The sequence below is a fragment of the Apis cerana genome, linkage group LG5 (assembly GCF_029169275.1).
Source record: "Apis cerana isolate GH-2021 linkage group LG5, AcerK_1.0, whole genome shotgun sequence".
In the NCBI taxonomy this organism is placed as follows: domain Eukaryota; kingdom Metazoa; phylum Arthropoda; class Insecta; order Hymenoptera; family Apidae; genus Apis; species Apis cerana.
In genome coordinates, this window is record NC_083856.1 from 4,766,676 (window position 1) to 4,784,020 (window position 17,345).

General features: G+C 35.6%; 1 protein-coding gene across 3 annotated transcripts in view; it reads right to left on the reverse strand.

Annotated features, from left to right (window-relative positions):
- Window positions 1–17,345, reverse strand: part of LOC107996592 (pikachurin-like) — a 165,329-nt gene that overhangs the window by 6,099 nt on the left and 141,885 nt on the right. For 2 of the 3 annotated variants that reach the window (XM_017054734.3, XM_017054735.3), the window contains exons 9-14: window positions 12,932–13,071; window positions 8,106–8,329; window positions 3,588–3,837; window positions 1,663–1,946; window positions 1,200–1,445; window positions 969–1,072 (exon numbers count right to left, since the gene is read on the reverse strand). In XM_017054734.3, the coding sequence (XP_016910223.2) occupies window positions 969–1,072; window positions 1,200–1,445; window positions 1,663–1,946; window positions 3,588–3,837; window positions 8,106–8,329; window positions 12,932–13,071 (1,248 nt within the window). The remainder of the gene's footprint in view (window positions 1–968; window positions 1,073–1,199; window positions 1,446–1,662; window positions 1,947–3,587; window positions 3,838–8,105; window positions 8,330–12,931; window positions 13,072–17,345) is intronic. The other variant, XM_028666122.2, reaches the window with a different exon arrangement.

The following is a 17,345-nucleotide window of genomic DNA, read 5'->3' on the forward strand; positions in this document are numbered from 1 at the left end:
AAATTCTCTTTTCCTGACATAAAGTGAAAATTAAAAAAAGAAACTGCGCTGGAGAAGATTTAAATTGTTTTGAAGTTTTAAAAAATAATTTAAGAATAATAAGGAATGAATTTGGGGAATGGTGAGGGTAATTCTGAAAGATTTCTATGTTTGATTGTTAAGTTAATGGAACGTTGTAAATACGGCGTGTTTGATGAATTAGAATACGCCTCTATAAATTTCCTGAGAGTACGGCGATGTATCAAGCTGTTTCTTTATGAGTTCAACAGCTTAGCGGAAGTTGGCGAGAATTCGTAACGCGCTCTCGAGGATGACCCACTTGGTAATTTCAGTAATAACTCAAGGACAGCTAAAGCTGGATGTATAAGTTGACGGTGTTGAAACTTACGAGTAGTTAATCTTTGATACTTGATGATTTTCAAACCGAAATGTTCGAAGAACTTTTTTTTACAACTTTCGAAATATTCTGAAGTATTCGACGATTTTTCAAAAGACAGATTGACGTTTCGAGTTACAAGCAAACAGATTGTAAGAAGAGATTTATTAAGAAGAATTGATAGAATAAATTACGAAGAAAAAGAAAAAATCATCTTTTGCGATTTATTTTACTAATAAATTCGCAAAAAAGCGACACTTCAAATTATCTTGAAACTCAATCATAATCAAACAAGCAGCAAACCAATAAATTCAACAACTAACACAATCAATTAAGATAAAATAAATACGATAATCACGATTAATCAAATACTACGAGTTAACAAATCAATAATGATAAGACAAATAAAATGGATCGATCATAACGAAACAAGTATCGAAACAATATCGACGCAACGATGGTTAAACGAATAAAACAAACCAATCATGTTCAAACAAGTGAAAGAAATCGATCACCAATCATGTCAGATAAATTGAAAGAAGATCACCCGCGATCAAATAGTCATTTTTATCGATTTAAATGCTTCACTTACCGACATAAAGACCCGTGTCAGTGTTCAACTGTCTGAGCTGTCCAGGCGACGACGCGGAAACGCCTGTACCGCTGTCGACGACAAGCGACGCCCACTGTTCGTTCCTGAAGGAACATCGATCGATTTCGTCAAAAACATTGGAACTCGATTAAAAAGTTTTCGTCGTATAAAAAGAAGAAGAAAAGAAAACTATCTTCTATACACGGTTGAGAAACTTCGCAAAGGTGTTACCTCACTGCTCGGACCCGATGCCATAGATCATCGTCCAGTCTCGTTAAATTGTACCGCAGAACAGCCTCGCCCGAGCCAAGATTGTAAGCTAAAGTCAAATAGCCACGATCCAATCCGAGGGCTAGAAAATCGTCGTTCTCGTCCCTTTGCTCTTGCGGATCCGCTTGTCGCCCGCTCCAAAGCAGCAGCCCGCTACTGCTGCTCGCCCTGAATCTCATATTGATGTCCACCCTGTAGCTTATTATCCTGCAACAGATAATTTTTTCTCGCGTTAAGAAGGACGCGAATATTTCCCTTCGATATAAAAAGAAAGAAGCAGCTTCTTTCTTCGTGGATTAAACAGGGTTGAAACGGAGACTGCGTCGAGAGGCGATTTCTTCTTGATTCGTACGTGAATTAAGATAAAAATGGTTCCACTGAAGAGAAATCGAAAATCCGAATTTTACACTGCATCTTCTCCCACCTTTTCATCGTGTCCGCGTCGTTGTAGTGGAGATAGCTCTCGCTGCCCGAGAAACTGGGCACGGATCTCTCGAACCGCGTGGCAGCGTTCGTTTTCGAGGGCGAGCTGTCCAAAATCGTGTTGTCGTCCGGCGCTGGACAGGGATGGGGCATGCCAGGTCGACAACGACACGTGAATCGGTCCCGAAGCGGGCGGCACTCCGCGTCTCCGCACGGTCTCGCCTCGCACGCGTGTCCGCAATTGCCCACGTTCACCCCGCCCAAAGCCTCGGCGAGGATTCCGATCTGTGCAAACGTAATCGCTTTGTTAATGACGATTAACACGGCCGCGACAGCTTGTCACGACGAATGATCCCCCGAACGTGGACGAGCCGCAGTTTGACCGCAACCACGATCGACCAAACCTGTGGGAATAATGACGATCCCGTGCTAATGATCATCTCGAAAAGTCTAGAAAATCTATGGATTTGTACTATCTGTATTGATTATGCAATGGTGTTGTACGCAGACCTGTATTTTTCAATTACAAGATTATTACAATTATTATAAGAATTTCATAATTAATTTTATGATTGGAATTTCAGATGAAGACTACCAGATGTAGAAGTGAAAAGGTTTGAGAAAGTATTCTGAAACGATTATGTATATTTTTAATTCTCTGTTTTAAACACGAATGTTTAAAGAGGAATCGAGAATGATCGTACACACAGACCTATAATCGCTTAATGGTTAGGAACGTAGACCTATATTACTAGCTCCAATAGCTGTGCACTTAGGACTTATACAACTTGTGCAATGACTATATATACGTAGACCTATGCTACTTATTCTATAGCTACACACACAGCACTATTGTACCACTTGTCCATTCTACTTTCCTGACCAATTTCTAGCTTATACCACTTGTCTAGTCAGGGAGACCACTACTACTTCCTCGCCGCATCAGCATTGACCTGTTTTACTGACCAGTCCAGTGATCAAACTCTCTTCCACGCCACTTATCCCATACAATTTCTGACTATGCTATTTCCTAAACAACTTTCATGATATCTAATTGCATTTCTCGTTTATACCAAAATTGTTTAACCGTTTACATTCTAATTCCATAATGATAATCTTTAGAAAATCTATTTAAGTTGTATATTAATTCAATAATTATCCATTCTAGAACAATTTGGTTCGAGTTGGACATACAGTTACGTGCCAACATCGACGTAGAATATATTCATGAATTTATGAGTTATTTAAATTTCGCGGGAAAATCAATTAAAAGAAAAAACGAGGAGAAGGGAAAAGTGTTCGATAAAGATGAGAATGGAAAGGAGAACGGTAAGGAAGAGATAAAGAAGATATATGAGAAAGTAGGGAAAAAAGGTTAGATAAAAAAGGTAGATAGGGTGATCAATATGGGAAGCAGAGAGAGAGGGAGAGAGATATTATAGAGAAGAGGAAAAGAGTGATAAAAATGGAGAAAAAAGGATGATAAAAAAGGAGGGAAGGAAAGAGATGAGAGAGGAGGAATGGTGATTTCTCATTTTAGTTAGGAGGAAAGGAAAAAAAAGGTGGAAGAAGAAACGAGGAAATAAATTAATAAATAAAGGGAAGCGACGTATAATATCTTGCATGATGTGACTTAATAGAGCTTTTAACCTTTATTAACGTGCCGTATTTCCATTATTTTTAATGGCAAAACACGATGCCAAAGTTGGTACGCGAGACCCTAACAAAAAAAAAAAAAAAAGAAATTCATTATTTATTTTTACGAAGAAACGTTCCATAATGATCAAGGTATTTCGTAATACTTCACATCTTCCCGGCCTGCTCCTTATCTAATAACATTTATTACTCCCGCAGAATTCCAATTTTCTAAATGCATCTTGGAAGGCTTTTGCCCATATAAGAGCGCGTGCCGGCAAAGTTTCTTACCTCGCGACGATTCAAAATGACCGTCTGAACGCATCCCACGAAGCTGGCGGTCGTTTTCATCTTCGGGGAGTACATGTCAGTGGATGGCGCGCCGCCCAAGTAAAGATTTAACGGCAACGACAGTTGTGTGAAAGCGCCCGGGGCTAGGATTTCCTGCGGGGGGTCGTCCTCGACTTCGAGCGAGGCCAAACGTCCGGTTCTCGACACCCGAACCTCCACCCACTCTCCCAGACGAACAGGATTCTCGCTTCTGCAATTGTGAATCGTTTGAATACCATTAACACGCTATGGTGACGGGAATGAAACGTGTCTTTCGATGTAGAATTTTCCCTTTTCTTTGCTTGTTAACGTACACGCATTACAAATTGCGCATGCATGTTCAGTTGGCTTTGCCAATGGTCAATTGTCAAAGTTATTCGAGTACGAACATCTTTAATAGGAAAGGAGGATTGGTACGGATGATTAATGGTAGTAATAATCAATTTGTTAATAAAAAAATTAGAAACTATACGTGATATAGAATGTATAAGGAATAAATATAATGATTTAGATCATCCATGGATTATTAATTTTCCAGAGACTATATTCGAAGAAACATATATTATAAACCGTCTCACTTTTTTGATATACGTATGGCCTTTGATGCGATGCAATATTACGATATTAAATACTAAAATCCTTCTCGCGATCCAAGAATCCTTCGATAGAAAAAGGGGGAGGATTTTGTGCTACTTAAAATCGAAAGGAAGAAACCGACGTTTCTTGGTCGCCATGATAAAATGTGACACGACTGTGGAAGAATCTTCAGCGGAAAGAGGAAAAACTAGTCAGAATGGTGAGTTTCACCGCCGTAATTCCGATCAAACGTCGTGAATGGGAATGAAGTTTGCTCACGGATGATATTTCGATGGTTGAAGGGTACATCAAGGATCGTGAAGGGTGGAAAAGTCGCGTATTAAATCCGTCTCACGAGCCAAAGGGAGGGAAACTTTCTTTCTCAAATAAAGAATCGAAATGTTGCGTAGCCTCTTAATGGCCGGAAGAGCAACGTGCTCGTGAATATAGGGATTTGAAGAGGGTGTGATCGATGAGTTTCTTACGCTTCTTTTGAGAATAATATTGTGACAGATTTGTGAATTATAATCATTGTTGATGCTTTCATTATAAACGTATTATTTAACAATTTTGCACAATGGCAAAAGAGATTTAACGAGAATTAATTTGGGACAATTGATGATGAATAACGAGCCGTTCGCCATTAGATTAAGATAGCTAATTATAAAGCTGATGTTATAATAATTTGCATTATTGATAACATTACTGATACAAAATTTATTAAACGATATAAATCATCGTCGAATATTTGTATTTGATAATTAATTTATCCAATTAATATTCGGAAAAATTTCACTATTCAAGAGTTCAAGATTTCAAGTAAACGATACGAGTTAACATTAACACGATAATGTTAATCGTGCAGTAAATTCTATTTTTGTTTTGTTTATTAATGTAATATTATCGTAACATGTAACATATGAAGAAATCTGATAATTTATAAGCAAAATTTACGGATGAAGCTAATTTTCGGAGCAACATTAAAGCAGCTTGTTGCACCATTTTGCACCGTACAATTAATAATATTTATATTTGTCGTTGAATATTTATATTTGCCAATTAATCCGATCGAAATATGTTTGCGTGTGTCGTTAAATATAAAAAGCTTTTGCAACTCGTAAACATCATCGATCATGATTTCTCTTTTATATATATACATATATATATATATATTGAATAAATACCGCCTCTGAACAATTTTGCAAATTGGTAAACAAAAAAAACCAAAATTTTGTATCCGATTGATTAATATCGATGGCTGATTAATATCGAGAGAGAGGATTTTGGATTCGCACGTTATAGAGTAGTAAAGAAATAATGGCTTCAAGATTTATCCAGCTTGGCCACAACAAATGAAGTTTGCCTACGGATATTATTTCGTCGAGACGAAACGTTGTCGACAGCAAATAAAAAAAGAAAAAAAAAAAAAAAACTTATTTATCGATCGGTTTCATAAAGCAGGTAAACACTCGTCCGTTTGCCTCCGTGAAACAGAATGATGTTTGATTTTCGCGAATCAATGTAAAAACACATGGCCGAGCCGTGTATTCGGTTAAATGAATCGGGATTAATTAACGGGGGAAATATTTTTCCGTTGGGTAGAATCTCGAATTTCCATATCCATCGTCATTGTATCGACGAGAAACAACGTTCTGTTATTATATATTATAATTTAATTGTCGAAATGCTTGCAAAATGAAAGCTGTCCATTGTATTTGTCGATGTACGCGCGGAATCGTTATGACAGTTCAATTTTTAATGAAATTTCAGTATATGAATATTTTACATTATGTATATATTTTTTTAATAAAATTAATTAAAATCTGCAATATTTTCTATCCCATCCTTATTTTCGAGATATATAAACTTCTCTATTACGATATTGAAAGAATCACGTATATACATTTTCTTCATTGTAAAATAAAAACTTTTTTATACGAATACAAAATTAAATCCTTCTATAACTATCCTCCTTTGAACCCTCTTCGCATTATGTACACGTAGAATATCCAATAAGAGAATATTCTAAATCATTTCCAATTCAATCCTCCTGATCTCGCTTAAGGATTTTCCATCAGGGTAAGAGAGTTAATTCCAAGTTAACGGAAACAACAAAAATGATAAGCTAACCGGGACCTGATTAGAATCTCTGATCCATGGAAGGGCGTGTTTGCGAGCACTGATTTTCCATCATGAATATTCAGAGGTTTAATTCGCGATGAGGCCGATCGACATCGATACATCGTTAGCCGATGATAGGGCGGATTAAACGATCGGTCGATTCTTTCGACACCAGCATCGAGCTTGGTTAATCGATCTCATTGCGCATAAATTCGTTATATAGCTACGTTACAAGCGACAGATAATCATTCGTTCATGTACGAACGAAGGAAATAATCATGTACGTATGATACTTTATTTATTTTTTTTTCTTATTTTTCTTATGTATTTCAAGTTTTTTTTCACTCGTCGCTGCTCGATCGACTTTGATTGGTCACACTGGACTATTCGGGAGATATAGATTCGAATCGAGGAACTGGAGGAGATTAAGAGAAATGGGGGAACGGAAGCTTGAATATTTTAATTGCGTTGGAAGTCGGTTGAAAATGGATGGAAATAAATGATGGTTTTATTCCAGGTATAAGAAATAACGAAGAAAGTAATTATTCGTGAAAAATAGTTTAGATAGAAATAAAGAGTATAAATAAAACAGCTCGTTAATTACTAATATTTTCCTCAAACAATATCATACTAATTGTTTCTAATTTTCAGGTACTAAAAACAAATACCCAGTATCTAGTACTTGTGCCTCCTCACATAAATAGTGGACAAATAAATAGTGAGACAAACAATAAGATAGACAATAAAATAGCCAAATAAATAGAATAAATGTCGTGGACAGACTAATAGAATAAATTAACAAATTAAGCGAATAGACAAATAGACCAAGATTATCATCAGATAGAATAAGAAAATGATAATCAGAAGTTTAATAATAACTGTTGCAAAAAAGAGATCCTTGAACATGTTTAACATGTTTAATAGAAGAAGAAAAAGACCTACTAGAACAAAGACCTAAATTTATTTCCTGGAAAGTCTATTAACTCGCCACTACTTCAACCACAAATCAAGCCACCGCCTTCAACAAATTAAAACACGCTTCCCCATCCAATCAAGCGGGAACGAGGCATCCATAACTGGCCGACCCACTTCCCTTTTTCACCTCGTGCACCAGTCCCCGATAAAATTACAATATCCGTTCATCCGTTGAAAACGTTCGATGAGAGGCAAGCATGAAAACGATCAATTAGACACAGTTGGGATTGAAAGGAATTGCGGAGGAAATTGAAAGGAACGGTTCGTACACACGTGTGTATCTATATGTATTTATATGTTCGTATATAATCGATTGTCAGAATTCTGAATCTGAGTTTTTCCCGAATAGAAAAAGATAAACGATAAAGGGCTGATTCTTTCTGTTGAACTTCGTAAATCACGCGGATGTTTCCCCGTTAACATTTCTATTGACGCGTGTATCGTGTTTTTATTAATTGCTTCAATATATCACAAAGCCCGTACACAACTGTTGCATTTTTTGTTTTCAAGCTGAAACAGTTTAATCGTCTGGCTTTATTATTCATTGGTTTTGTGACAGACTTGTTTCAACCAACAATTCCATCCGCATAATAATTTTAAAAAAATTAATCCATCGACAATTTCCCTCGCCAAAATACGTAATAAGAGATCAAGTTTATGTAAAAATTCAATCGGTCAGAAAGTTCGATCTATTCTAATTTAAATTTTCGTTAGAAATTTCATTCGAGTGAAATAAATGAAATTCGGATTCGAATTAAGGTTCGTATGTGAACGTTGGAATAAGATTTCACTCTTCGGAGAGCTCACCTCAAACTGGCTGGCCCTGTTCCCAGGTCAAAGGTAAACTGAACATGGCCGGACGACAGGTACAACGCGATGAAATCGCCGGTGGCGTCGCTGTGATGGCCATTGTAAAGTATAACTCCATCTGCGACAGTTGGTTTCAACGTGACAGCCAATTCCAGCCAGGATAGCGACGTGTCGGCCAATCCAGGGTAACGCAGATAAGAGGATCCATTGAACGAAGGTACCTGTAACCAGACAATTCATTCGTAACGGTTATTTCACGGACTTTCAACCCTGGAGGAGATCTTTCCCCAAGAATCTGATCCTTTCAGAGAGAATCGTTGTTTTTCTTGTAAATGGAAGGGAAAAAGGGATGTAAATGGTTAAGAAAATGATCCTTTCTTCTTTATTTATCGAGCTTCGTTTATCTCCGAGTGTTTTAATTTCTTAATTTTAACAATTACAATGATATTGTAAATCTGTGAACAAATTGTGAAGAAATTGACGTTGCTAAAAAAAATTAAATGATCATCTTTTGAAAAGCTTGATCATCTTGCAGCTAATGTGATAAGTTTTCTTACGAGTCATGAATTTTTATTTGCCTTGAATGAATGAAAGTTTAATGATAAAATAAAAGAAATTTACCTATTTTAAAAAGTAGCAAGTGTCATAGCAATTTGTGAAGAGAAGTATATTTACGTGTTATAATGAGATAATAGATAAGAAGAACGTAGAGGAAAAGATAAAGGACAAGATAGACTTAAATGGAGATGAAGATTAAGTAACAGTTAATTGACTATGAACAGACTGCAACAGGTAATTTCGTTAACTTGTTAGCTGAGAAAATCGAGTTGGCACGTTATTTGACTTGCCACTATTTAAATTTAGTGATTCATTTATCCAAGAATAATCTTTTTAAATACGCTGTCATATATCACAAAATCGAAAAAAATTTAAAAATGAACAAAATTAATTTCATAATTTAAATTTATTTATTAGTCAACACCGGAAGAAGTTTTTCAATGAACAATTATGATTTCGCAAGTCAGATTTTAAAATTTCATTCGCCGAATTATTATAGTGTTCTTGGACGATAAATATTTATCCAAACAAAAATTTATTTACAAAGGGAAAAAAGATTTTTTTAATATTTCAAAAGACTTAAAATCCATTACCAAATAATTTCTCAATGAACCTCGAACCTGCCTAAATTTTTCTACTTCCATCGGATAAAAATCATTCACTTTCCAAAGAAAATTTTCGAGAAACGTTCATGGATTAACCTTTATCATTTTCTTTATAGTGAAAACCGCGAAGTAAGGAAAAACAACGTGTAAATCGTTCGATGGACGGAAAAAATCAAGGCTTCCAACCGTCGAAGTCAGCCGACGATGTTATTTCCCATCGGTCCAAGCCCCCCCATCGTTTTCCCCGTTATCTCTCCGTGTCAATTTTCGAAATGACGTGGTTACTGAACAGGAAGAAGGTTCGCAGTGTAGGATACAGTAAATTAAACGTTGCACCATCGTTACACACCCCATCGTAAATCCCATCGGCGCGCCCACGCCTCGCTTTGCCACGGATTCGAAGAAATGTACCCGAACACGCCGCTATAACGAGACCAGGGAACACGAAAAGATGTTCACGTGAAATTTACCTTCTTCTTGGGATGAAGACGTCGATAAAAAGAAACTCGCTTGCCAGGGGTATAACACGATTATGGGCAAGGAGGGATGAAATTTTTTCTCCTGGGTTTTTCTCTTTCACGCGGGTTAATTGTGAGAACGAATGGTGGAGGGATTATGGAGGAATGTGAAAATGTGGAATATGAAAATTCGTGTGAAAAAAGTGTATGAAATGTGGAGTTATGAAGAGTTATACAGGGATGTGTGGAATTTGATCTTGATTGCTTATGATGCTTAAATATTGCTTAATATTATTCGAAAGATAGAAATATAATTAATGGAAGAAGAAAGAGAGAGAATTTATTTTATGCGAATATAGATGTTCGTTACTTTTTGAGTTGAATTTATTTTTTCCAAGTTTAATAGAATTTTATGAAAGAAATGAATAATGGATATAAATGAAGTTGTGATGTGTCTATTACAAACTTTGTTAACGTTCAATTTGTAATCTAGTTAACATTCAATTACAACGAATTTCATGTTGTTTAATAATTGATTGATTACAAGTAACAAAATTTAATGGATGATATTGATTAATTAAATCTGAGAAAATTATAATTTATAGAAAATTATCCACAATATTTTATACTTGACATTTCACAATTGATATATTTTTGCATATAAAATATTCGCTATTTCGTAAAAAGCGAATTCTGTTTTCCTTTAGCAACTACGTTGTCAAAACCAGAAATTTCCTTATCTTTCACGATGCTCGTTGAAGAAGGAACACTAAAATGAGAATAAAGATGGAGATAAGCGAAATTTTTATGATTTATGATGGTGAATAACGAGTGAAACAACGAAAAAGTGTTGGATAAAATAAGAAGAATTGAAGATGAAATTTTTAAGAAAATATTCTTGACGTAGTCGATAAAAAGAATGAGAATAAATAGAAAACTATAAAATATTAAAATAATGATTAAATTTTCGTTCAATCGATGAATAATCATAAATGGATAGAAAATAATAAATTCTCGATAAATAAAGTACGAACGGAACAAAATGAAACTAATATCCAATTTTATCCATGTATCCATCTGTTGATGCTAAAATTACTGCTCAAGCGTTTCGGAAGTAATAGCGACCGACAACCCGATAGTAATTTTATCAGATGCAACTCGACGCGTTTACGGACCCGCTTTAATGCTTCCGCCATTGTTATAATCGATACACGCGGATACGTATATACTCGTACGTATAATCCTACGTGTATTTCGATGCACACGTGTGTGCACACGCAAAGTGGCAGTCTGCGGACGAGAGGACAAATTGATCGGTATTATTCTCGGTTCCCTTTCCAACTTTTCAGCGTGGAAACGGCGATCATAAAGGAACAAGGGGTGGAAAAAAACGGGGGAGGGAGAGGGGAAAAAAAAGGAAACAGGGGAGGCAAATTTCTGTCGAAAATTTCGATTCGAGCGAAGAAAAAAAAAAAAGAAAAAAAGAACGCGTTTCCGTTTAATTCGGTAGAAAATATCCCGGATCTGGTCGTTTCGCTCGAAATCGAGCAGCAGGCTGTTCCAAGCCTTAGTATTCCGCGCAAGATGTAATTAACCGTGATACTTTGCACACGATTTACTATCGAGGCCGATACCACCGCGATTTCTCCACGGTCTCTTTCACGGTTTTACATAATCGTTCCTCGTATTTTAGAGACGATCTCTCCAAGAGAGATTTTCATTGATCGTACTTAGGAATATATTCCGATGGGATTAAACCATCTTTTATTATCGAATATGATATTTTTTCCAAGATATTTAACGTATATTATAATTTATGAAATGGCAGGATTAAAACGATTGATAACAATTAACGCGATCACGAAAAGAATCTTGCCAATCCGACGTACGTTTAATAGATGGAAAACTATAAATTATCAAACGCACGGAATATTTCTATAACGAACTCTCGCGATAAATAATGCAAACGAGTATAATTATCTCTTTTGTTGTTGTCTCTTGTATAAATCATATTTTTTTTTTTTAAATTTAATTTCAATCTCCATAATTTTGCTTTATAATCAACTACATAAAAGAATTGCCCGTAAAAATTATATTAATTATGACGAGGTGAACAAAGGAACGATACGGCCGATATGAATAATCAGGATAAACAAAATAGCGTACGAAAATCAAACAGAAACGCGGATCTCGATTACCATTTCCCTTTTATTCCACGCGTTTCAATGGAATTTTTTGAGAGAGAGGTTATCGGCGGTTACTTCAAAAGCACGCGGACGACGTGACCGCAGGTTCGCGCCACGATAAAGGATTAAATGCAAAGTTTACGGGGCACGGGAGCGTGAGCCTGGCCAAGATTTAATTAATCGGTAGCGTTTCAGCCGTATTTGAAATCGCGGCCCGTAACAGTTAATCGTTCGTGGCTTCGACATACGAGAAGGGAAACGAGTTACCATTGAAATTTACGATACTGTAATTTCACTCAATGCTACCGCGTTTGATATCTCGCGATACTGTTACTGGCGTTCTTGAAAAATGGTAATTCCCATGGTTAAACAATTTTCGGATTCGATTTCCTTTTTTCGTTTTTTCTTGTTTTTTTTTTTTTCGACATTCTGGAACCGAGAGAGGATAAATCGATTTAAAAAATTGGGAAAATTTTGAGATGAAATGATATATTCGAGGAAGATGGATTATTTAATTTAATTCAATAAATTGGGGGGATTGTCAAAAGTTTACTCGATCTTTATCTCTTGTCGTTGTGCAGGTTTCTATCGAAATTTTTCTTCTTTTGAAAAACCATATATATTAAAATTGCCATTTTTAAATTTCCATTGTTAATAAATGAGTGATGAAATCGGGGATTTCTTTGTCATATTGAAAATGCGTCATAATAAATAAAATGTTTCACGTAGAAACTGATATTCATTCGTTGATATTCATTATATGATTACATATACATAGCACAAGAAAAATTGGAATATTGATTTTACGAACATTTTGATAAGAAATCGGAGCTTTGCAAATGGATAATTGATATCTTTGCACGAATCTATCTATCGATTACTCTTTAAAAATTCATTCAATATATCAGCGTGTTATCAACTGACTTCAATGCTAATAGATTTCTACGTTTTTAATCTCACACTAAAATATCCCATGCATCGTCCATCCCTTTAACGCATCATTTAATAACATTTACCTGCAAATCGACCCTGGTCTCGCACAAGTCGCCGGTGTATCCGAGGGGGCAGAGACATACAGCCGTGTCGCCTCCGGTAGTCAAGCATTTCCCGCCATGGGAACAGGGTACCTTGCTGCATCTGTCCGCCGTGCATTCCTCTGAAACGACAATAAATCAGACGGATCAATGAAGCACGCGATCAGCTCTGTCAACGTGGATGATACGACAAATGTATGGAATCACGTACACCGAGAAATCTTTCGATAAAATCGACGTGGATGCCTCGGCCTGCATTATTATACGCGCGATCGAAAAATATGGGGGGATGGAGGGGGGGTTCTGGCTTCGTGTACCCGTCGACAGTATCGTCGGTGTAAATATTTGACGAAAATACGAAGGCTCTCCTTTTCTGCTCTCTTCGTTCCGCGCGTATCGACGGCGGTGAGGAGCCGGAAATCGGTGAGATGTCTGCGAAATTATCTTCCGCCGCGCTCGTTCGACGACTCTATCGGAAATTTCAGACGAATGAAAGAGGCTTTTCTTTTTCCGTCTTTTTTCCCCTTCCCTGTTCTTCTCCTCCTCTTTTGTTTTCTTTTCCCTATCGGGAGACTTGGGATTGGGCCGCGAAGAGTTTCGAAAAATCGATCGCCGCTACGTGTGCCGATTCCTCGACCGGAGAAATATCGACGTGGTAATATTAATCGTGGACGCGTTTGTTGCGCTTCTGTTCCCTCGAGTCGAGTGACGCAATTTAGATATGAATAAATAAAGCACGAATATGGGAACGCATGGAATATTTTATGGAGGTGAACGCAAAATGTAGGATCTTTGTTCGGAAATTCGAACTTGACGAATAATTGAGGAAGCAATTTTTATAGGCGATTGTAAAGTTCGATATTTTATTACTACGATATATTGAAATTACGGAATCCTCACGAGGAACGATCTATCTCGAAATAAAAATTGAAAATCCACGTGAGCTGCAACAACAAATTAAAATTGCCCGATATATATTCCATTTCTACGTGTTTCTCGAAATAATCTCCGATTTTCCAGGAATTAAACTTATGTTTCTGACCTTAAAGCTGTCTCCTCTTCAATTCGTTCCACCTTAAGATGGCGGGATCGATATGAACTGAACGAGAAAGAGAGAGAGAGAGGAAGCCACGGTCCTCGAACCGCCTTTCGAAGGCTACTTCCTGCTCCATTCTTTATATCGGGTCGTCAACTCACGCGGATCCCTCGTGAATCTGGCTTAAATCGAGATCTACCGAGAATTCTTCGATAGACTTTACTCTTTCTCCCCGTTTCTCTTTTGTTCTTCCCGATTCCGCTTAATAACGGGAACTGACAACTTCCTCGACGAGTTTTCTCTCTTGTTCTTCTGATGATGAATGCGTGGTATTCGTAACTATCGATAACGGAAACGATGAAACCGTGCGAATGACGTGGAGGAAAATTTCGTTCTGATTTTATGTCCTTTCTTCCTTTATTCTTCATTGATATTGATTGTTTTATTTTTCTTCGATAAATAATACCGTTTTTTTTTTTGATATATAATATGTAGATATTAAATTAATTTGAGAATACAAAAAGTAGGTAGAACGTTTTATTTTTACAATTGTTAAAAATTTTGAGAAAAGTACTGTTCATTTTTCATTAATGTACACGATACATGATTCATTTATTGATTCAACAGTATACGGATCACGTACGAAGATTGCCAAAGAATTTCCATGTTCTTTAATGCGATGTGCTTATTTTCATTTTAGATTTCAATTCGTTTTTTATTCCCTCCTTTGTTACCTCTCAAAGCAAATTAGATTTATACTATCACGAATTTTTTCCTATTCAGTTATCTAGTCGGATATGGTGATTTTATCTCTCCCTCTCTCTCTTCCTCTTTCCCGAGAATTTTTTTTTTATCTCGATTACAACTTTGCTTAATAACGTCTAGGAACTTTCGCGTCGAGGATTTCCTGAAGAAAAGGGGGAGGGGAAAGAGGAATTGTTCAGAGGAACTTCTCAAACTCGGTGACTCGAGATCAATGATGCGATACCATGAAAACGGTAAAAGGTATACATTCGAAAAATTGCAGTGAAGAGGGAAATTTCTTTGTCAAAGAAACGAGTTGCCTCGATGAATACGTAACGGTACTACAAGGAAAAGCGGTCGCCATAATGAAGGGAACGTTTTTCGGAAGAGAGAGTTATTTTTCCCGAATAAATATCTCGCTTTTAACAATGCCGAATTTTTGTTTGTCCTTTAAAAATATTTTAAGCATTTCATTTTTACGTATTGAATTGTTATCAACGTTGAAAAAAATCCTTTGATAAAAATTTCCTTTCGTGAATTTTTTCCTTTCTATTTTTTAATCGTTGGATGTAAAAACTAATATTAAAAAAAAAAAGAAAAAAGAAAGAAAGGAAGAAACAAATCACTATGTATTATGCATTTTTTTCAAAAATGATTGGAATTTTTTTCTTTTTTAACTAGATTTTATATTCTAATATTAAATATTAAATTTTTATCAATCAAAGAACAAAATTTTTCAAATATTTATTTGAATAACTGAAAATGTTTTTTCTTTTCTATAATTCAGATATATTCTAAATCGATAGATATACATCTATTGAAAATGGATATGTTTCTAAAATTTTTCAATCTTTCTGTGCAAAGCCATATCAAATTAATAGATAGATATCTATTGAAAATGGATATAATCCTTTTTCTATCTTTTTTTTTTTTATCTTTTTTTATCTTTTTTTTTTGTATAAAACCATACCACAGATATTGCAATTTTAATTTCACTCAAATTTTTCTATTACCCCTTTCGTTTAATCATCCTTGGATTAAAAACGAAACAAAACAAACCACATCGTATAACTGATGAACAGTTCTCCATTCAGATTCCAGTTTCTCGTTCAGGTAAATAAATCGAAACAGAATCATATACAGACTAGGTGTATCAGAAATTTCAGAATGAAATTGTACGAAACTATTTCCTTATTCTTCATTTCTTTTTATCCACTCTCATCCGTTTAAAATTTCACGAATATTCCTTCCATTCTCCTCGATAACTTATTGCGTTTACGTTTCGAACTTCATTCGTTTATACTTACTAATGCATAGGGAATTTCCTCGAGGGGGTGGAGGCAAGAAGAGAAAAAGAAAGAGAGAAGGAAAAACGAACGAGGAAAGAGGGTGAAAACGAGAATAACGCTTCGCAAATTGGGAAACTTCGATTTGCACGGTTTCTCGACCGAATAATCTCGATTCCTCATCTTCCTACTTATCCCTAAAAATCGTCTAACTCATTCATTGTTATCTATCGAATCAAGTTTCCCTTTATTATTTCTTGAATTATATTTCGGTGTGTAGGCAATTCGATCAAGGAGATGAAGTTTATATCAAAGAAACTTTTGTTCTTTCGCGAGATCATCTTTATGGGATTGGAATATCGTACATCTTTATTTTTACTATATTATCGATTTTTCGTCGTTTCCATGACGACGAGTTTTTTTTTTATATATTTTTAAAAACTCCCTTTTCTCTGATTTTCCATTCTTAAGTGGTGCTCGTTTCACTTTCATTCAAACCTTGTTTTTTTTCGCTGAATTTCTTATGTTGAGATTCAATTATGCAGAAAAGGATGTATTAATTATAGATTAATTATAGATCAATCATTCGAAATAATATCTGTTACTTTACGTGATTGACAAAAAAACATTGTATAAAATTAATATCATCGATTCTAAATATAAAATTGCTTTGTTTGATCACGATAATTTTATTAATCAGTGAAAAAAATAAAATCAATGCAAATCCTTTTAACTTGACAATATAAATTATATTTCCTATATGAATCTATTCTAATACAAAATATTACAATTAAATTCTAATCAAAAATAATCAAGTATATTCAGAGCGTACAAAGAGAATAGAATTAAATATTCAGCCTTTACCTCTAACAGATACGATAATCATCAATTAATTATTCTCTCATGACGATGTAGTCTCGTATAATTCAGGTTCATATCACACGTGATAAAAACGATGGCGGTGACAGGTCATTTATGGCCCTCGTTGTCGAAGGAATCTCGATACCGCGGTGGATAATTGATTAACACTTGATAATTAACGCGTAGCTCTCGATTTACATCACCATTCCCTCGATTCTGGATTCTCTCTCTCCCTCTCTCTCGATTTTCGTCGTTAACTTAATTAAGAAACAGAAAACACACTCTTGGCATTGGAATTTCACTCAAATGAATTCTCTGCGATTTTCTCCGGTGTTACGTTAATTAATGATCCTCAAGGAACGAAGAAATTCGATCATTTATTCTTCGGTATTTGTCGTGATTTATGAACTAAACTTGGTGCAGTCGAATTTTTTTAAATGAATTAAAAATGAGATATATTTTAATCTAT